The 23,486-nt window shown below is 37.1% G+C and overlaps 1 protein-coding gene across 1 annotated transcript in view; it reads left to right on the plus strand.

Annotated features, from left to right (window-relative positions):
• The window catches only part of LOC109056636 (alpha/beta hydrolase domain-containing protein 17C), a 38,559-nt gene extending 15,073 nt beyond the window's left edge, over positions 1–23,486 (plus strand). Inside the window, exons 2-3 of the mRNA XM_019073830.2 lie at positions 6,540–6,719; positions 21,511–23,486. Coding sequence (XP_018929375.1) covers positions 6,540–6,719; positions 21,511–21,730 — 400 coding nt within the window. The 3' untranslated portion in view covers positions 21,731–23,486. The remainder of the gene's footprint in view (positions 1–6,539; positions 6,720–21,510) is intronic.

A 23,486-nucleotide genomic window follows, 5' to 3' on the forward strand; every position in this document is an offset into this window, starting at 1 on the left:
TAAATACTATCAAGCCCCAATTAGCCATTGTATCCATCTGATATAATCATTCAGTGATGGGCCATATTGGTGAAATCTTTCATATTTTTCATATGCGTTTGTGTTTTGAAGCTTAAAGAGATTGTCATTAACCTCCATTGTCATTCTTGGGGCACAAAAGAAGATATTTTGAAGAACTTTGGGTCCAAACACTGCTGGACTTTTATTGTATGGACAAAAACCTCCTGAGAGTCCTCAAAATATCATCTTCTGCATTCCATAGAAGAAACAAAGTCATCAGGTTTGGAACGACAGAATGTTCATGTTTGGGTGAACCATTCCATTTTTTAAAAGTAGATGTTTTAACCAGGAAGGCAAATTCAGATTTGCTAAAGTGCATTTGCATTTGATTATATCCATGTGGTGTTTGACTCCTGCATTGAAAGAAGTAATCTCATGAACCTGGGGTAATCTGGTGTTGGCAGGTCACTCTTGACTGCACAGGAAAGCAGTAAAAGGATTTTAAAGTACTTTAGGAGCTCGTCTCCATGCAGTAAATGAAACCTTTCTGTAACGTTTACACGTGGAGTTTCTCTTTAAAGAGGAACTTGAGGTCAGAGAACATCCTCTTAAAACAGCCGTTTCTTACTTCAAGCACACCGACAGGTGAAAGCATGCAAGTTGCTTACCAGACATATTCACTGGACATTTTATGTGGATGCATTTGCTTTCTTGAGCATACAGAATGACTTGCTCTAACAGAGTTTTTGGTGGCAATTGAGTTTTTTGGAGGATTATTTGTAATTGCAAGTAGGATTGGCGTACTGGATAGAATGAAACTCATGTCAGGTTTTGTGACTTGCTACTTGGTATTCAGTAGTTCTACTCTAAAACCAAATTAGCTGCTTTGCTGTCTGCTGCCTACACAGGCAGCATCCTGACTGCAGTTGATTTGGAATGCTCTACTAGGTGACAACTGTCTGTCATACAAATAGCGCTTCTCAAGTGCATTGCATACTTCAATTGTGTTTGGGATTAACATTGAATTGCTTTCAGTATGTGATCAATAATGTCGTTATTTTAGTACTGAATGTTTATGATCATCTATCTCACTTTATCCTTGTTGCACTGCATTATAGGTGGCTTGTAATGCATCATTGGATTGTCGCCTTTGCACACCTATGATGTTTTAAAATTCTGTGTAGCTCACTTGGATTTGGAGCTGATCCTGTATCATGCATGATGTGAATAAAGTCTTAAAATCGTGTCTGCTCTGTTCGGTAGGGGCTAAACAAACGGCCCTGAATTTTAACCTTGCTAGTGTTGAACTGCTTTGAATTCTTCTCGCAGTGCACCGGACCTAAAAAGTGTTTGTCTGTGTGAGGACGGCTAATGAACTGCCTGAAAATTAGTTATGGATAAAACTCAAGTTATTATCAGTAATGCCGGCTAATTAAAATGCCATTTTCACCCACAGCCAGGAACACTGAACCACATCCGTGTGACATTCAGTTATTGCAGAGAAAAAAAATGGCATATGGATGAAGATGCATGAAGTCTTCTAATCCTGCACAGCTGGGAAGCCATGTTAAGGAGGATTTCAGCAGCAAATTAACTCCAACTTGTTAACTTTTTTTGTTGTTGTTTGTAGTGCACATTCTGAAACTTTGTTCACATAGTGACTCTCACATCTACTTTGCTGTTTTCAAGATGGAGGAAGAATGTGACCGGTCATGAGGTCAGGGTTTACTATGTCAGTCAAGTGCAGGGAAGTTCATAAAGTTTGAACTTCAGCTGACTCTGGTCACTTCATGCCTCAAGTCCTTGTTTGGATGCTTAAGCTGATTCTTGCAAACAAAACAGTTTAAAAAAAAAAAAGATTTTATAATGTTTTCTGAGGTTCACTTATTATGTTAGTGTGATTTAACATTAAATACCATCATAATTTTGAAGTTTAGGGTTATTTTAAAAAAAGATGAAACAATGCAGGGTGATGACTTTAAAAAAAGCATATTCCACCGATTAACAACCTCATAGCTCACAGCAGGTCTGTCTGTAATCGATTACAAATTACCGTTAAAAATGTATTCCCCAATAGAGAAAATGAATGGGATTTTTATTTCCGGAACCGACTTGATGCACTCTATTCTTTCTGGTGCAAGATTTCGAACAGCTGACACTGCTTACATTATCTTTAATGTTGCAGGTTTGCACGTGACAGTGAGTTTCTAGCATGAAGTACTTTGCTTGTTCAAACTGAAAGTGGAAACTCGTTTCATCTAAACCATTTTTGACAGTCCGTTCTTGTCAAGAGCCCTCTAAAAAGTTTCTTGCAAACCATTTTCATGCAACTTTTGAATAGCCGTCAATAGAATTTGTGCATTCTATAGGATGACATTAGACGACTCCTGCAAGTAAACAGAGCTGCTACTCTATTACACACATCAGTGCTTACTTGAGGTATCATTTGCATATCCATAATTCATATGCATATGGATTACTTAAGAATTTGTAAAGCATAGACATGCATCTGTTTCCATTGAGAAGCCAGCAGGGCATTCACAGCGAGCCTTATTTTCAGGGTAAACCTTTCAGGTTGGCAACAGCATGTGAATTTCAGCCCAAAATCCATCTGTAAATGTTTGCTTTGGCGGAAAGGCGGTTTCACAAAACAGACTACTGTGTGTGCGCGCGCTGTTCTTCCTGTGCATGATCACAGAGTGTCTCTTGTTTTTCCCCAGATTAGCATACACACACAAAAACACACATCTTTCCCAGTCTCTCTTAGGTTCTCATATTGTTTCAGCTCAGAAAAAACACGGCGAATGGCTCGTGAGCATAGCTGTTTTTGCCGCTTTGGCTATAAACACAGAAATTTGCTTTCGTTACAGCTGTTCCATGGAATCGTATCCCGGTGCTTGTTTGGACAAGCCATTTCTCATTGCCTTAATTCAGGCTAAGGGAACACAGCATTTGCATCGACTTGTGTGTATTTGACATGCTTGTGTTTTCAGTAGTTTTCCACATAGGGAAAAAGGGGATGCTTGTGCTAGATGCAGCGAGTTTGTCCTGGCTCCGAGAGTTTTCCCTCTTTTCAGAGCTTGATTTCCGATCAGTCTCTGATGTTTTCTCAGTATGTGGAAATGGATTTGATTTGGCAGATCCTTGAGGTATCATCACACCCTTGTTCTTGCTATCTCACCATCAACATTTGGATCTCTCTGAAATGATATTTGATATCAGATAAGAATAATTAATTTCCTGGCACGTTGAATCAAAGGGCTTTTCTCCTTCCAGAAAATTAACTCGTATGAGTGATGGGAAGCATATTGAGGCTTAAAACGACTATCTGAGTGGTTTGTTTTGGCATGGTTCCCTATCCAAACCAATTTTTCCATCCATACTTGCTGCGGTAGTCTGTGTTGATGGTGTTACTGGTGTTAAGCCGCAACACCGGTTACATCACTGCACACCTTTACATCAAGGTGTATGCCGTGCCTCCAAGCTTTCTTATTAATTTTGCTAATAAACTTTGTTTCTTTGTGTGTTTTTTTGTTTGTGTTTGTTTTTGTTTGCTAAATGTGTGTGTATATATATATATATATATATATATATATATATATATATATATATATATATTATATATATATAATATATATATATATACATATATATATATATATACACACACACACACATATGTAGGTATATTTTTATATGTATATATTTGCCCGGATAAAGTCCTTGACTGAACTGGCAGGGTGTTTTGGGTCATTGTCCTGATCCAATATTAAGTGCTTTCTAATGAGTTTGGTGGCATTTTCTTGAAAACTGGTAGCCAAGATGATTTTGTACCCTTCCAAATTCATTCTGCTACTGCCATCATACATTAAATTATCATTAAAATGAAGAGGTGCTGTTCTCGGGACAGTCATGCATGCCCATGCCATGACACCACCTCCACCAAGCTTTACAGATGAGGTTGCTGATCAGAGGTTTGCATCTTGCCATGTAGCTTCTGTAATTCTGTGTCAAATTCTCCTGCGGACTGTAGATTGACAGAGCATCACCCCAGCTTTCTGGAGGTTGTTCTGGTAAAACATCTTTGTGTTGAATCACCCAATTATAAAATGTGACATTCTGTAGTTTTGTCTCATATTCATCCTTTAATCATATTTACAGATTTCTTGACTCCACAGCAAACAGAACAATTTTGTCTTTACTTTTTCAATACTTATGGAGGGCACTGTATATGTGTATGTGTGTGTGTGTATGTATGTATATGCATGTGTATATATATATATATATATTATATATATATATATATATATATGTATATATATATATATGCATATATGCATGCTTGTCGTCCTTCTTGGTGTTTTTCAATTCAAGTAATTGATGCCAAATTGATGCTAATTCGCAACTGACACAAAGGAAATGAAGGAAAACCCCAATAAACCCCACCCCCCAGTGATACCGGTATTACTGGTGTTATCACACATCGATTAACTGGTGGGAAAATTTCCTCAACATCACAACCCTAATCCATACTAATCTTTGACTCATCCAGGTATCCTAATATTCATCTAACCTCCTTCTCCAAGTGTGTCTGTTTTCATCTGAGCCTTCAGAAAAATGGCATTTTCTGTTCCTGTGATTGTAGTTGTTGTATAACCTTGTGTTTTGGATCATTGTTATGTTGAATTACCGATGATGGTTTGAGTTTTTCCAGCTTGGCATTCTGCTGTGGAGTTTTGTGGTATGTGGTGTTTTTCTCTAAACATAACAGCATGTACTTTTCACCAGAAAGTTCAACTTTTGTCCTCTCCTTTCACACAGCATCGCTCTGGTGGTGTTTTTGAATATCTTGGTGGTCTTCTGCAAGTTGTAAGATGGACAGCAGTATGTTGTTCTTGTCTTCTGTAACCTCCTGAGAGCAACTTCTTTCTCTGAATCTCTAACTTCTCTGAAGACTCCATGACATGCCCTTGCATTGATCTTTGTAGGTCACTTCCTAGGAAGTAGTAAGTGTGTTGACTTTTTTTTTTTTTTTAACTTTTCTTCTGTACTCATAAAGTTCAGTTCTGAGTTATTATAGATCCTTCAGAAACGTTTTCCTGTTCATCCTAAATGTCTTTTGGTCAGGAATCATTTATTGCTTTTGATCTATTACTTAAATTACTTGTAATCAGTTGATTATTCAGTTAGTGTTTACAATGCTGTGGGACCATTGCTTAAAGGGGACTGTCTTTTTTACTAGCTACACTTGATGGAAAAAAAATGAAAGTGCTGTCTGAGCCCCCGTGTGTTGTTTAATTGTATACAACACTAATTTATATTTTACAGTTAAATTGTTCCCTCATGACTGTTAATAATAATAATAATAATAATACATGCATACTTATAATTATAATGTTTTAGATAATATATTGTATTATTGTTAACTATTTTCTATAAACTTCCTTAGTTAACCTTAACTAACTACATTAGCTAACATTTAACAATAAAAAAAATTCCTCTAAAGCATTAATCGGCTAATGTTAATTTCAACATGGACTAATACAAATCGAAACTTGTATCTGTTAATATTTAATTAACCTGAGCTAACACGAATTAACAATGAGCAAGTGTATTTTTGTTAGCTAACATTAACAGAGATTCATAAATACTGTAGCAAATGTATTGCTCGTTGGTTAATGCATTAACTAAGGTTATTTAAGGAAGGTTATTCATAAAGTGTTACCATATCTATTGGTAAATTGTTCCCCTTATGACTGAATAATAATAATATCTGTCTGTGTGGAAAACGGAGAAGGAGACTTCATGTTCCGTTACCTGATAAAATCCCGCCAAAGCTAGTCGAGTTCAGAGGCTCGTGTAGCCAGCGCTCTCCACGGGACACTTTGTACCGCTGCGTGTGCATTTGAGACCTCTCACTCAGCTCTGGGCAAGCCTCTGGTAAAAACCTGAAATAGTCTGATCTGAGGTCAGACTTCAAACATGTTTGCTCTCTGTCGGTGACCCTGACACAGTCCTTAGAGCCGCCGCTTCTGATCAGGCGTCAGACCTGACTACAAAGCTGCCCAGGAAAGTTGGAGAACAAAAACCTGAAGAGCATATCAGTCCCTTTTTTTCCTTCCTTTCGCCATCTATGTCTGGACTTCTCACTCGCCCCTTTAGCCTTTCCTTTGAGCGCATCTTAAAGTGTCAAATAAAGCTTCAGCCCTGTGTTCACTAGCTCAGGGACTTGCAGTTGTTTTTTTTATGGCCTGCAAGTTATTTCCACATTTCATGTCTCATGGTTTTTCTTCGGTTCTTGACCGAAAATGCCATTTTGTCCAGTTGGATTATATAATAATATGCCTTGATGGAAATATATTTTGCCACAAATTGTAATTTTGCTATAGACACATACAATTCAAAGTAAACTGCACAGCTGTTTGCATTGGCGTCATTTTACCCACACAGACGCCGTATATGTACCATGCTTGAAGAGCTGAAATATGTAATGATTTACAGCTGTTTTTAATTTCTTCTCTCTCTTTGTCAATCTAAAGGTATGGAGTGACTCCGGAAAACATCATCCTGTACGGGCAGAGCATAGGGACAGTGCCGACGGTGGACCTGGCGTCCCGGTACGAGTGCGCGGCAGTGATCCTCCACTCTCCCCTCATGTCCGGCTTGCGTGTGGCCTTTCCTGACACCCGAAAAACCTACTGCTTCGATGCCTTCCCAAGGTAAGATCTAAACATCTGTGGACCAGAATGCAATGCACGTGAATGCAGACTCTTCTAGATGCACTACATTGTTATTTTAGTGTCATTGAGATGCTATTATAGTCTCTAAGTTGAAGTATTAGTAATTTTGTTTTTATCATTTTTATTTGCTTGTTTTTATAGTTTTATTTTTATTTTAGTAGATCAAGTTGAACTAAATGAAAATGAGAAATTTTGTGTAAAGTTATTTTTTTTTTATATTTAATTTTACATTTTAGATTTAAATGACAATTGTTTAAAAAGGTAAAAAAATATATATATTTAATTTTACATTTTAGATTTAAATTTTAATTTAGGTAACAAGTTTTTTATAGACTTAATTTTAGTTAATTGTGTCAATCTATAGAAATTAATGTTTATTCAGTAAAGATGCATATAATTGATCAAAAGTGACAGTGAAGATATTTTGGATAATTCTTTACAATTAGTGGTCGACAATATATCGGCCGATATTTGGCATTTTTCAAATATCGGCATCGGCCGATAAGTTTTACTGTTTGGCCGATGCGTTTGTGAGGGGACTTATTTTGATGGCGCTGAGAACAGCTTGCATTCTCCCTCTTGTTCGCTGTTGTCGTTAACAGTTCTGTCTAATACGGATAGAAGTAATAATCAAAGGAATTAAACAAATAAACAAAGGAATTAAAATACAAAAAATATTATAGCGATTGCTTTTATATTATTAGTAATAGAAAGGCAAACATCATAATACTTTCTCGTTTGCCTTCAGCATTCAACAAATGAACATCTCATTTCAAAAACCTTGCAAACTTAGTTGAATCTAGTTGAGATCTTGTGAAGTGTGCATTTGTATCCTGCACGATTGTGTGTTCTTTGCGTGACAGTCAGTCCGTGTGAATTGAATGCTGACAGGAGGAGAGTTTAGCTTCACTGGAGACGTGTGATCGATTGCTTTTTAATTTTATTTTTATTAAATATTTGTTTTTGTGAAAAATGTTTTGTCATTTAAAGTATAAGCATGTTTATTTTACACTTATTTTTTAAAATCCATTTTCAAATGATTTCAAATTTCTTAAATATTAAATTAAATAAAATTATATAGGCCACCCTGCTTTCCAAGATATCGGCATCGGCTGTCACAAAAATATCAGTCGACCACAATTTACAATGATTCCTTTAATTAGTAATGTAATTAACTACAATTAACATTAACTACCATACTATCATTACTGCATAAAATGAATTTCAGAATGTACTAATACATGATTAAAAACATAAGTTGCATCTATTTATATTACGTAATTTACTTGAGCCAACATGAATTAACAATGAACAATTATATTTTATCAACTAAAGTTAACAAATTTAATAAATACTGTAGCAAATGTATTTCTCATTGTTACATTGTCAGCTAATGCATTTAACAAAAAATAACTAATGGGATTGAATTTTTAAAGGGTTACTCCATCCCAAAATGAAAATTGTCGTTTTTCACTTTCCCCCATGTCGTTCCAAACTCGTAAAAGCTTTGTTCATCTTCGGAACACAATTTAAGATATTTTGGATGAAAACAGGGAGGCTTGAGACTGCCCCATAGACTGCCAAATAAATAACAGTGTCAAGGTCCATGAAAGTATGAAAAGCATCATCAGAATACTCCATCCGCTATCAGTGATTCAACTGTAACGTTATGAAGTGACGAGAATACTTTTTGTACATGAAGAAAACAAAAATAACGACTTTATTCAACAATTCTGCTCTTCTGTGTCTCTCCAAGTCAGCGTAGCGCCATTTTAGCAAATTCTGAGCAGTACGCAGATGGCGTACACTCTTCTGTGTCAGCTGCGCCGATGCGTTGTTTGCTTTCAAACCAAAGTGTAAATACATGTAAAAAACATATCCTTGTGGCGTGGATGATACAGAAGAGTTTAAGCCAAAATGGGCTCTACTCTGATTTGGAGAGACACAGAGGAGAGGAATTATTGAATAAAGTCGTTATTTTTGTTTTTTTCTTTGCTGTAAGTATTGTATTCTCTTCGTTTCGTAGTTTTGTTTTGGTTTGTTTGGGACGAGGGGGTGGTTGGTTAATGATGATTTTTTTTTTTGGATGGAGTATCCCTTTAACTAGTGCTACCAACTTTTAATGTTGTAAAAGATTATTTCAAATAATTGCTTTTCTTTTCAAGAAACCTGAAAGATGTACGTTAACAAGTATTATGTATGTATTAAGCAGCACAACTGTTCAATCAGCAACACAATCGGCATATTAGAATGATTTCTGAAGGGTCATGTGACACTGAAGACTGGAGTAATGATGCTGAAAATTCGGCTTTGCATCACAGGAATAAATTTTATTTTATAATGTATTCAAATAGAAAGTGGCTATTTTAATTGTATAAATATTTCACAATATTACCGTTTTTACTATATTTTTGATCTAAAATGCAGCCTTGGTGAGCATAAGAGATTTCTTTAAAAAAACAAAAGCTTGCTGACCTTAAACGTTTGACCGATATTGTGCATGATCTGAATTTTTATGCATCTGGTTCTCCATTTTTTTTTTATTTTTTTTTATGTGCATTATGCTTTAAATGATCTATGCATGGGCTTTGGCTAACCAGTAACAGCCTGAAGCTGTACACATACACCGCGGTACCCACACAGATGCTAGCAGGAATATCAGGAAGCTCAGAATGGCCTCTTCACTCATAAAAAAGGAATCTGAACAAGTCTGGTCGACACGGCAAATTTTCCTTGACACAGAGAACCACAGTTACATCCTGTAAACCTCATGCAGCCTTCATGCCAGCATCTCTCAAGCTTTGTTCCCTTACCTCCTCTTTTCCATTTGAACAGTTTAATTTCACTTCTTTCGGAAACTACTAGTGTTTTATAAAGTGGGAAGTTTCACCACGCTGAGCTAGAAGGTGCTCAAGGCGAGCCATTTGCCTTCCTTTCAGCAGTTGAGACGATGGCTTTCAAGTGTCTCTCAGCTGTAGCTATTTGGGGGGTGGTTTTGCTTGAAATTGAAAGTGGTTGTAGATGCCGAGTGATGAAATGAAAATTGAGGTTTGAATTTGGACAGCAGACATGGTTTGCATATGTTTTTTGCATGTTTGGAGAATTGCCAATATGCAAACTGTTATGGTTTCCATCTAGTTCTGTAACCTAGATGGTGTTAACAATGTTAACAAAGAAGATTTGATGTACAGTTTATACGGTAGTATCTGTATATCGATATGGCTATATATAGTGGATATTAGCGCATGGTTAATATATTTATACTGTTCCTTTATTTAATGTATTTTTAATTTATGATATTGTGTTAGTTGTAACTAAAAGCAGTGGTACTTTCGGAAGTGTGACATTAGTTCAGCTCTTTTTAAAATAGACTAACTTTCAAGTAATGAGCCATTTTTACAGCAGTTAACACAACGAAATGCTGCAAGTTGAGCACACCGCTTTACTGCTCTCCCTTAGCATTGGAAATGTTTGTTTTGGTTCATGTGACTGAACAGGTTTAAAACCGGTTTTAGGTCTATTTTTGTGTTGTGGAATATTTGTCAAATGCTGCTTTTCATCACTGTTTTTAATTTAGTTGTATAAGCGAGGGTGTTATGTTTAGTGTAAATGTATTCAGGTTTGAGGCTGTCAGCAGTCTTATTTTAGTATTATTTATGCACTGTTAAAGTATTTTCATTTAGCTTTTCATTTTTACAGTTTCAGTTATTTAGTTTTTTTCCAGTTTTAGTAAATTTGTGCTTTTATATTTTTTATTTCTATATAGCCATCAAATCTATAAAAGTTTTTCCAGTTTCAGTAAATTTAGTATTTAAACTTGTTTCAGTTAGTTGCTAAAGCAACATTGCTAATTTTTTCTTTAAGTTTTATTTTACATATAATAATATTTATATTTCTTTTATTTATTTCAACTATTGAATATGATTTTTAGTTTAATATTAACAACTTTGGCTGCCAGCTATTTAAGATTTTTCATTTATTAAAAAATACCCTCCTTGTTTTGTTTAGTTTGTTTTGTATTGATTTTATAAGATATTTAGCAGATACATAATATTATGAAAGTATATGATATTGTAGATGTTTTTTGTTAGTTTGTAGCTTACAAGTTTCCAAGTCCCTTTCCCAGACTTAATCAAGATACACACTACAGTTGTAGGGATCAGTATGATTGATTGATTGAAGTAATAAAATTAAATAAATAAATTTTATATATATATATATTATTCAGCAAGGATGCATTAAAGTGATCAAAAAGTGACCGTAAAGACATTTTAGTTCAAATAAATGCTTTTTAAAGAGGTTTCCCATGAATTACATTTTAAAATATATTCAAATAGAAGTTATTTTCACTTGTGATATTTCACATTATTACTGTTTTTACTGTATCTGTTATCAAATTAATGCAACTAGAGACTTCCAAAACATTAAAAATTCTTTCTATCCCCAAACCTTTAAACGTATCTGACATATAAAATGTTTCTGCGATATAAAATTACTCGTACTGTGACATTATTCAGCTTCTACTAAATACAGCAGATACTGGACACGTGGATGGACAATAGCTGTACAGCGTAAGAAAAGAATGGCTGGTTATTGTATTGTGATGCTATTCTGCAATCTGAATGAGGGAACTTAAATACCGTGCCTAATACGACAGGTCTGCAGTTAAGACTCAGACGTGTCTTATACAGTATAACTGCATGCAAACTTTATTTCAGTCTCACTGCTCTGTCAAATAACATCTCTTTCTAAATCTCCTGCGAAGTCCTCTCAAACCTGAGAACTGCAGGACGTCTGTGCTGACAGAAGGTGTGTTTTGCTTGGACATGTTGTCATGAACATCTGTATGTGTAATTGCTCCGGTCATGAAAACCCTTGAGCGGCAGCGTGAAACTGCAGTTGCTCTTGTGCTGTTTGAAACACACCAGATTACACCGATTATCTTCAAGTATTCCTGGTAAAATCGAAGAAGTTCTTTTGAACCCCCCTGTCGTGATAGTTGACATGCTTGACTGTTTCTGTGAACATGCATCGCTATTCCCTGAAGGTGTCGGGTGACACGTGCGTTACCTCCGAATCTCATTCCCTTCATCTCGGCTGTAACTACCGCGTCTGGCTGCCGAGATAAAGCCGGTGAGAAACGGCTCACCTGTGCAGCGGAGGAGACCTATCTTTATTCCACATTCTCTTAAATCAGTCATGATATTCCCTCATCACGACCCGCAAAGCCTTTTGCTTCAGCTTTCTACAACTTCTAATAATGTCTTTTCTGTCACTCTTATTCCCCAGCTGCAGTTTTCATATGCAGCTTCATTTAATATGTCTCCAAAACATTTACAATCAGACAATCAAAATATATGACTCAGTAAGGTTGCTATTTTAGTAGAGCAATCCACTTAAAAACAAAATAATGAGAGAAACTCTTAACTCTTTATGTTGTAAAGTCTCATTTAATTATTGGTAAAACCAATGCCATTGAAAACTTTGGGTCAGTAAAATGTTTTTGAAAAGTCTCTTCTGGTCACCAAGGCTGCATTTATTTGGTCAAAAATACAGGGACAAAAACTGTAATATTGTGAAATATTATTACTATTTAAAATAACTTCTATGTTAATATATTTTAAAATGCAATTTAATAAAAAAATGACAAGCTACGCAATATCGCGCTCATTATCGAAGGCGATACATCTGCGATAATGAACCCGATATTGCGTAGCTTGTCAGTGATCTACGGCTCTGTCTATTAAATGCCGGTCCATTTGAAAGCAGGTGATGGCGATTTAGCGCTAATCAGGGAACCGGCTTTACTGACTAGATGCGCATGATTATATCGTTAGATATATCGCCCAGCCCTAGCCTGTTACTTTCTTTCAGGTGAAAGATTTTAAGTCTATGCCAAGTGAACTGACTTTCCTTAAATGGACATTGGTTTCAATGTTTTGTCATTAGTTTTTTTTCTTTTTTTTTCTTAGAATTCTACCTTTCAATGGTGATCAGATTACGCCCTTAAGAGGCATCATAAAAGGTTTATGGGTAACACCTCTAAGGAGCTCACATGACTGCTCATTTGGATGTTGACCCGATACTCCTGGGTTTAATCGTCAAGTCTTCTTTGAGATGCTGACGGAGGTCACAGTTCTTCAATCCCTGTGTTTAAAACCGTTCATGAAAGACTTTTTCGATCTGTACTTGAAGAGGGAAGGAACAGAAGGAGGTCAAAATAATAATAAAATATCCAAGTCGTTCTTTAAAAGGCATTGGAGTCAAGCCTTGGTAAAGTTGGGTCTGAATCGGAAAGCAGAATGCGGATCTCTGGATTAAATGCGATTAGACGTCAGTGACCGGTCTGGGACGTCTTTTAATCGCTGATCCTGTTTTATCCGACCTCATATTTAAATCTAATTAAATTGCGACAAGATCAAATTGCAAGATTAAGGGCTATAATGGGAAGATTACAGCCGGAGCTCTCAGACAGAATGCTGTTGAGGCTTAAGAAACGCGTCGGCAGAACGAGACTGACGGAAACCTCCTCCGTCTCGTTTCACTCTCTCTCTCTCTCTACTCCAGACCGGGTGAAATTAGTGATGGTCGGGGGCGCGTTTCATTGTAATCAAAGTGATTCTCTCTCAAAGGCAGATGTTCTTTTTCTCGCTCTCTTTTGGGTGATGAATGGGAGTCGTGGAGGCCTGATTCTCTCCAACTCCGTCAGCTCTGTCAGAGTTTCATAATGAGAGGCTATAGTCATGAGAGATTGAACCGTCTCTGTGTTTCTAATAGCTTACCAGCCAGCCCCGTCAAAAACCCCTAATGAACACGCTGCCAGCTGACGGGAGGTGTTAATGAGCTAGCTGTCTTGACACTGGTTTGCAATTTGTCAAAAGCATTATGGTTTAACACATCGCTCGTTCCCCTTAATAAAATGTGAAATCTTGGAGTGGGTGGATTCGAAATTAGGATTCTTTTTGAGCAAGATGAGGAGTAGAGTTATGAGGATTGAAGGGCTGAGATTAGGACTGATGAAGCTTCAAGTAAATAGTTTATTGCTTTACAACCAAATAAAGCTTGTGATAGTGCTAAGGTCAAACTCTTAGGCATGCAATCCGGCCCTACAACCTTTACACACCCTTCTGTGTTTTAAAACCTGTTATTTTTTCCATAGAGCTCAAAAGGAAAGTTTGAGGAAACTTCTTGCAGCTCTTTCCATAGAATGATGGTTCATAGTGACCTAGTGCAAACCTCAAAAAAGGACAACAAAACTACGTAAAAGCACCTTAAAAGTAATTTTTTTGCAGTCTTCCAAAGTCACATGATGGTTTTTGTGAGTATTAGACAAATATTTAGCTCATTATTCACAAAAGTCTGTTCCTCATGCAAAGCTGTAATATGGCTTCAGAAGACTTTATGAAAATAGTGCATGAATCTTAAAACTTTCATGGTGTTCCTGTTGGGTTTTATTTTTTTTTTCCATTGTTTTTTTTTTTGACTTGACATTTGGTCACTATAAAGTATTATTATTGTTAAAAATAAGTTTTATTTAGTGATTGGGGAAAAAGTATAATTGCAGTTTCTCTGATCTGCTATTTTATAAAGTGATTTAAAAATATATACATTTTAAAATAAATAAATATATCAAAATAGCTTTACAATAAATCTTTTCAATAATAATAAATGCATACATAAATATTGTATTAAGTTATATTATCAAATTATATTATTTCACTATAAAATATTAGTCATGTATATGTATGAACGATTTCAGTTTTATTTTGATTGTACAGCTCCACTATGACCTCATAGCTGCATGAACATTTTTCAAAATGCTCTTTTTGTGCTCCACACAAGGGTTTGGAGCACCGTGAGGGCGAGTAAATAATCCCCCAAATTTATTTTTTTTTTTTTTTTTTAAAGAAATGGTGCATTTGGGGGTTGAAAGAGGCTGGTGTTTCATAATTCATTTGGACACATCTGTTATTTGATTATCACAGTACAGATGTTTCTCAACTGTCTTGGAAAGAAACAGCTGTTTTCCCCCCACAACCCCTTATGTCAACCCAACCAGTGCTGAGAGATGCGCAACAGATGCCGCTTCATGTACCTGGCAGAAGGTGCGTTCACACTGATCGCAGTTTGAACATCGAAGGTCTCTGTTGTTAGCTGGCAGTCGTACTCGACTGTATGAGCCGACAGCCAAGCGCATTGCATCACTGTTGATCTCTACTCAACTTTCGCCACTAGTCGCTGGCGCTCACGCTTGGTGGAAATCATCCACTCTTGTTGAAAACGATTGACCTGTGGTCATTTCAAAACACTGTCAGTGTGGACGCCTCCTTCAAACGAACATAACACCCTGAACAATCCTCAGATTACAAGACTGGAAGCAAATCTGGTGGTCTGAGTTTAGGAAGCCACCGTTGCCAAGTCCAGGATTTCTCTTCCAGTTACTGATTCCCGATCCAGCAGACTCGAGGGACTCGGCAGGGTGTGTGAGTGAGATTTGGTGGGTGTTCGCAAAGCCTGTTGTGAATGGACAGTCAGGCTGAATGAAAGTTTAATGACTCGCCTGTCTCTGTAGATTTGCTGGCTGCAGTGTGGCATGGTTTGAATATTAAAATGCGGCGAGGGTTGACTCCTACAGTCAAGGTCTCTTGGAGACCGGCGAGGGGTAAAGAGGAGCAGAGAGATGGAGTCTCATCTCATCTCATATTTGTGCTTACGATATTGCTTCCCTTCCCTTTCCTGCTCCTTGGATCATTTTGTTTTAACTTTCTTCAAATTAACTCTTGAACTCCAATGAAACATGAGCATCTTTTTAAATGGACTTCCAGTCAGTAGTGTATTGATTTTTGAATACATGTTGTTTTTGAATATTTGAAACTGTTTCAATACGCATTTTCCACAGCATCGATGCACCAGCTGCACTTTCTTGCTTTATCATCTCTCTGACTTAAAGACACTGAATATTTATTCGAACTAAAGTATATAATCCTTTGTTACGTGTGTTATTTTTGTCTAGGGATGATTAGTTTCACACTTTCATGCAGTTCTTTAGATTTGCAATAAGAAATATTTGCAAAGCTGTTTTTAAGTTTCAAAGCAGCTTTACAGAAAATCATGATGTTTTTGGTTTTTCCTTTACATTTTTTAAAATGTTCCCGTTCCGATGCCAGTGTTGTTAAAATGATTCCCCTTCACACAGATCCCCGACACCGATTATAAATGCAGTATTATACATGCCAGGCCAGTAGTTGGCAGTGTTGTTTGGTAAAGAAACATGTGCATGCGAATGATAGCATGGTTTTCACAAATTTGTAGTTTACATGGAGACGAAAACGTTTTCAGAAAGATGCACTTTGAAACACTTTGAAGCCACCTAAATGCCGTTATGTAAATGAATGACCAAAACAAAAAAAATGGGTTTTCAGTTGAAAACCTTGTCATGTAAATGCCGCCTCAGTTTCAGCTGATGACATACTTTACTATGGCCAAAAGTAAATTAACTTAGATACTGCTCAAATTTTATTTTCTAAATGTTGTGGCATTTTTACCTCATGGTATCCATTACGACAGCTAGGGGTCAGCCATAACAGGAAAAGGAAGAGAGTCTCAGAACCAGAGAGATGTTGAATAAGAATTTATTTACAAGTTGGGGTTAGCGTCAGGGGCAGACAAGGCCAAAATAACAAACAAAAATTATCTTTTTTTTAACACTCTACACTTCCTAAATCAAAATGTAAGAAAACAAAAATACAGTTTTATCTTACCTGACTCCCTAAACCAAAAAAGTGATTTCAAAATAAAAGGGTGTCTAACCCCCTACATCCCTCAACTTAACAAAAATGATTACAAAATATTAACAAAAGATATATATGTTAACAACCAACAATTTACAATCGGAATCCAAAATCGTAGTCAATCAGGCTTGGGTCAAGTTAACAAGGAATATCACATAATGGAGACAAAAAACACTAGGGCTGTGTGATTAATCGAAATCGTCATAAAATCACGATTTGAGAGTGCGCGATTTCTAATTCGTTTTATAACACGATTTTCTGAGGCCCCGACCTCCTGCAATATGCTATCCAATCCAATCAGAATGCAGCGTGCCTAAATGGAGTGTGAGAACAGAACAGACTGGGCATATGCCTACGTAACTCCAGGTTCACACACTGTCTGTGATGCTTACTTTTTCCGAGCCCATGTTAAAGGATCATGACGTTCACACTGCACACGGTAAAAGATGTGAACAGAAAAGGTTAGAAATAGAAAGGTGCGAAAATAATATCTAGCACATGAGCATAGAGAGAGTTGTGAGTGCACAGGATGTAGTTTGAGCAAGAGGCGACACGTTTTAAGTAGGGCTGTGCAATTAATCGCATTCGATTGTCATCCGCATCTCGTCAGTAAAGCCGGTCCCGTGATTAGTACTAAATCACCATCACCTGCTTTCAGAATGAGCGGCTTTCACTACACAGAGCCGTATTTTACTGACAATTAGGCAAAATCGCCCTCATAATCGCAGATGAATCGCATTCGATTTCGAACGCGATATCGCCTAATTTGTCAGTGAACTACGGCTCTGTGTAGTGAAAGCCGCTCCATCTGAAAGCAGGTGATGGTGATTTACCACTAATCACGGGACCGGCTTTACTGACGAGATGCACATGACAATTGAATGCGATTAATTGCACAGCCCTAGTTTTAAGTGCACGTGTATCTGAGCACATGTGTCTGGTTTTGTGACAAAGCAAAGGAAATCTGTGTGCGTGCGGAGATTCGCGCTCGCGCATTTTTTTAATGTGCTTTTGCGTTACTCTCGCTGCTGCTTCTGCACCTCATACACATACTGTATACGCACTGCAGACGGAGTACATGTGAACCTGTAAAATGTATAAAAAATATTTCAACACCTGAGGCACCGCTACAATGAGCTGTATGACCAATGCATGGCAAAAAAGTAAAAACTGGACATGGGATTTATTTTTATTTGTTTATTTTTTTTTGCCATATATCTAGACTTATGTCTGTTCTAGAGAGATGTTACAACTTTTTGATGAAGCTCTAATTGTTTTTCTTTTGGAAATATGTTTCAAATTCATACTGAATGCATTTATGATTGTAAAGCATGTCTGTGTGTGTCAAAATCGTGATTAAAATCGAAATCGCAAAAATGATCAAAGAAATCGCAATAGGTTTTTTTTGTCCATATCGCACAGCCCTAAAAAAACACAATAACAGAATGATCACACTCACAGTCTTAAGCACCAACACAATATCTCTCTGGTAAGACACTCAAAGACCTAAACAAATGACGACAGCAAGGCACAAAGGCAAACTACACAGTCACACGTGATCACACAATCATGGCCCCGATTGAGTGTTTGGGGCAGTCCTTATTTCTGGGTCAGGTGAAGAGGAGAACCAATAGCAGCCTCCAGCAAATTATCTCAAGGAACCGCCCGTCTGAAACACAAACATACACAGAGAGAACACAAGAGGGCAGAATGGAAACAACGAACAAATGACTTGGGCTCATAACACCCCCACCCACAAAATAAAACATCCTGTTTTACTGATTAACACGAGACCGTGAATCAGCAATCACATTGTCGATACCCTTTTTATGACAGATCACCAAGTTGTAACTTTGGCAGATTAGTGACCAGCGCATAAGACGATGATTAGCATTAGACATGCGTTGAAGAAATACAAGAGGGTTATGGTCAGTATAAACCGTTAAAAGGTACTGAATAGTGATATTTTGCAAAGTATTGTATAAAAGTCAGATATTCCAGCATGAAAACAATTCTACCAGACAGTGTGGAGTAGTTGCAAGAGCAAAATGTCAGGTGAGCGTGCAGGAATGGATGGAAAGTCCAAAACTAGGCTAGCGTGAATCATTCAAGGTGGGGGAAAAAAAGAAAAAGAGTGCTGAGGTGGTACAGGTTTTAATAAGAAAAAGATGAGTCAGGTGAAGGTGAAGTCAGTCAAAGCCTCAAATCAGTTCTGCTCTCTTACACACGTCATGAAATCAGAATGCAGTTTTGTGGCTTTTAGTGGATGTTTGTTAGCATGTCTATATGCTTTCATAGCAGATATGCCAGTTTCTCTTCACAGACTTAAAATATTGATTATTAGTCTTGTTCAAGGTGGTGTGTTCAAATTTTTGTTCCATTAAATGTAGTATTGAATGGAAATGTTCCACCTGCTTCTGACAAGCAAAAGCAAATAGCATATCGTAGTTCACACACAGCAGTGACACAACTGAAGCTTATTGAAATGAAAAAAGCTAAAATTCCTGACATGACCAATCCAAACTTTTAGTAAATTGGAATTAAAGAGGGAAAGACTGACTGGCTAAAGAATGGAAAATTGTTATTTTAATAAGAGTTCCCCTATCAATTTAACAGAGCGTTCCCCTGTGTGTTGCCTGATAAAAATACAGTATTTACACTTTGTCAGTCATCCACTGGAATGTGTTGGTTTAAAATTCATGCTGCATGTTTATTTGGTTAGTGTTCGGATAACTGCATCATTCTTCATAGGCGGTGTAATTATTCCATCAGCCTGTCACGCATTAATCTCTTCGCTTATTCAAATTTGATTGCCTGTGCACCAATGAGGAAAATAAGCAACAATTAGGCATGTTGAGCAATAAATTAATTAGCATGCCTGTTTGACTCTCCTTTGGACTGTCCTGTGAGGATCACGTGCGAGTTAGCAGGCCTGCAGTAGCCATGGAGGAGCTGGTGTGCATATTAACCTATGAACGCCATCATAAATTGTTTACTGCAATTTATATGACTCTTGACAATACGCTGATTAAGACATTCCAGTGTAAACCGCATTTTGTGAGTGTAAAAATTAACACATGGATAGTGTTGCCAGACAGATTTTTTTTTTGTCATTTTATTACTGCATTGTGTATTTACTTGATCATAAATACAGGTGAACTGTCTTGAATAGAAAGTTTAAAAGTATTTAGAAACATTTTACTTTAAACGTCTTTACTGCCAATTTTGATCAATTTAATGCATTCTTGCTGAAAAGTATTAATTTCTTTGAATCTCAAGGCCTGTTCACACCAAGGACGATAACTATAAAGATAATAATAAAGATATAGTTCTAAAAATCGTTCTCAATATTAAAGGGGTCATATGATGTTGCCAAAAATAACATTATTTTGTGTATTTGGTTTAATGAAATGTTTATGCGTTTTAAGGTTCAAAAAACATTTTCCACATACTGCAAATTATCTCCTCTATGCCACGCCTTTCTGAAACACATCGATTTTTACAAAGCTCATCAGTCTGAAAAGCAAGGTGTGCTCTGATTGGCCAGCTATCCAGTGCATTGTGATTGGCCGAATACCTCAAGCGTGTGACAGAAATGTTACGCCCCTTACCATACTGTGATGCTGTGTCCCGGCACGATGAGACAAAAATATTAAATCCCATTACAAATGAGGCATTTGTAGCATCCAGTGAGGACATAATTTCTGATTATAATGACTAATACTATGTTTTTACACATTGCGTTGCATCGCGCCACGTAAACACAAAACCATGTCTGCGTTTGTGATCGGAGAAACATCAAACAATCGCTACTCTACACTGCTCAAAACTCACATTTGAATCATCAGTGACAAATTCTTTAAATATGAAAACGTATTACAGACTGTGAGTCAAAAGCGCCGGCATTGTAGTCTTCTCTCCCAGGATCAGGAAACAGTCCTTCATCAAATGCGTTGCTCACGTCTGAATATTTGGGTTGAACTGTTCTGGAACAGTGTTGTAAATACAACTTAACCACTGATTTCTAGTCGTGTCCTCTTTTGGAAGTATTTTCGCTTTTGCAACGAAACACAGTGTCTTCACAACATGGTGGCGGTGTTGGCAGCAACAATAAAGTTACGCCTTCTTTCTTTGCTTGAACATTTGGGCTGTGTTATGCAAATCTTCCCACACAATGACATAGAGATGGGGGTGTGTTTAAACGAGGCTTTTTAGGAGGGCGTGGATGAGTCTTCACTTTTATAATATCTCTTTGGGATTGAGACTTTAGTCTTTGCAACTTTCGGGATCTTATCTATTCACGAACAGCTTGTAACACTCCAAAGAGAAAGGAAAACTTGAAATTGCATCATATGACCCCTTTAAAGAATAACAGAGTCCACGTCACAGCTATAATGCTAAAGGCACAGAGAAACGATATCGGTGGAATTACTTTCAGAACCAAACGAGCCCGAGAATTTAAAGCAGCAGACGAGCGTGCGCTTGGAATAAACAGACGATATCGTTCACTGGTGTGGACGCTAATAGTTATCTTTATAGTTATCGTTCTTTGTGTGAGTGGGCCTTTACTGACCACTAAAAATTGTATTTATTTTGGAATATAGTTAAATAGTTAAGTAAAAATGAGTGTTCTTCTGCATATTAGTTGTAATATTGAAATTGGTATTGAGAATCATCAATTTATTACTAATATTAGGCTGGTACTTAATTCCTTTGGATGCACAGAATTGTAATCATGAAATCTACATGTTTCCATGCTGGTTTATTATTGTAGTATCATTTATTTCATATTTCTCCTTAAACAGCATGTAAAAACAAACCTTTTAAAGCCTTTAAATGTTGCTTTATGTGCCAGACAGTCTCTTCCTGTCTTAGTTTGGAGCTGCTTGACCAGAAAACCTGTAAAGTGAATTAAATGTGATGCAATAAAATGAAGAAAAAAATAATAATAATAAAATAAATTGTCTCTTTTGTTTCAGCATCGACAAGGTGTCAAAGGTGGCGTCTCCTGTCCTGGTCATCCACGGCACAGAAGACGAAGTGATCGATTTCTCCCACGGCTTGGCCATCTACGAGCGATGCCCACGCGCCGTGGAGCCTCTATGGGTGGAGGGCGCCGGGCACAACGACATCGAGCTTTACGCTCAGTACCTCGAGAGACTCAAACAGTTCATCACGTTTGAGCTGGCTACCTCCTGAAGACGCGGCGCGGCTCGCAGCAGGCCGAGGCGCACACACACTCATACGTGTCGTGTAGGGTTCCCCTTTACCCAGGGCTGAGGACGCCATCAGTACTTGCACTTGCTGACGAAAAAAGCTGAAGTCTCTCTCTTGATATTTAGGAGCGGGGCGTTTTCATCCCTACGGGGGGAAATGTGTTTTAATGATTTCGAACCACTTTCTATTCTTTTATACTTGATGAAGAAACGTTGACATTTTGCACCGCATTCAATGTTGTGTTTGATGATTTTATTTTTTCCTGTTTTTTTTTTCTCTATTTCTTTAAATGCTCCTCAAGGGTTAATTAAACTGCACTTTTATTGTGCAGGTATTTTCAGGTTATATATATATACATATTTTTTTTTTTTGGAGATAATTATGTCATAGCATTCCGTTTTATTATGTTTCAAGTAGATTAGTACAAGAGAAACCAGTAACTGACTTTTTACATGGCCAGTTTGTGTGTGTGTGTGTGTGTTTAGGAGTGTTCATACGCACATGCGTTTGTGTGGTAAAGGCCGCTGACTGTTCGGTCTAAATAATTGTAACTTGGGCTAATTAAAACTGGAAGACCTGTGGAAGTGACTTGACCCGTAAATAATGAGACAAACTACGAATACAGTGAGGAAGAGAGTCGTACTGTCTTTTTTTTCAGCAGTGAAACACGGTGCTTTGTCACAACGCAGCATTCAGGGCATTGTTTCAGCGCAAACACTACATCGTTTAAATCGTGGGTTGTATTAAAAATGTGAAATTTCAAGCTTTCTCTGTTGCTTTTAGCATTGACCTTACAATAAGCCTTATGTTTTCAGACGTTTCGCTCTGACATTCCTGTCAATGATTTCTCGGAAATGGGATTTTGAAGATTTTCTCCGGACTCCCACTCGCTGCTACTCTAATGGGAAAATCACTGTGAAAACTGAACCTTCGCTAGATATAAATAAGGTACCGCACCTCCTCACCGCTTTGACGTGCATCCGGTTTTCCAAACATCTGACAAATCACAATACCCAGGAAAATGATTCATTCAATGTTTTTTTTTTTTTCTTCCCATACGGCGAATGAAGGACTGTGTTTGTAGACATTTCACCATTGCGTTACACGACAGGTTGATCAGAAGTGTTTTCCGCGCTAATGAAGGACGTTGATTGTTTCCAAACAGGTGCGATCGTCTGATTGTGTTTTTAACGCATAGCAGAAGGTGTTGTTGGTAAACTTGACTTGTTGTATTGCTGTAAGGTTATGCGGTGGCGGTTCATGTATGATGTTTGAAGATGAAGCTCCTTGACTCTTTTTAAGGAATGGCAGAAACTGACCACATCTGAGCCGTCATTGCTTTTGATACTGACATTTTTACAATGTTTTTTCAGTGATGATTAATATTTACACCTCTTTTAATGCTGGTTCGTAAGATAACCATATTGTACACCCCCTCTGGTGTCTCACATCTCTCTCTCTATATATAGGTCTGTAAAATATGAAGTAAATGGTATTTAGCTTTGATTTTTATTGACACTGGAATCATAGTATGCAAATATAATGCAGAGAAAACCCTAGTTGGTACAGACACTTTTGTGTGTAGGTTTCTTTTTTTTTTTTTTTTTTTAAATGTATATTAAAAGCCTTAAATGTGCCGCAAGAAAATTATTGTTCTTTCTGTTGGTTGTTGCTTCATTGCAACAGAGTGGTTATTGTACTGCATATAAAGGAATAAAAGGATGCATGGAAACCCAAA

Source organism: Cyprinus carpio, chromosome A7 (genome assembly GCF_018340385.1).
Source record: "Cyprinus carpio isolate SPL01 chromosome A7, ASM1834038v1, whole genome shotgun sequence".
In the NCBI taxonomy this organism is placed as follows: Eukaryota; Metazoa; Chordata; class Actinopteri; order Cypriniformes; family Cyprinidae; genus Cyprinus; species Cyprinus carpio.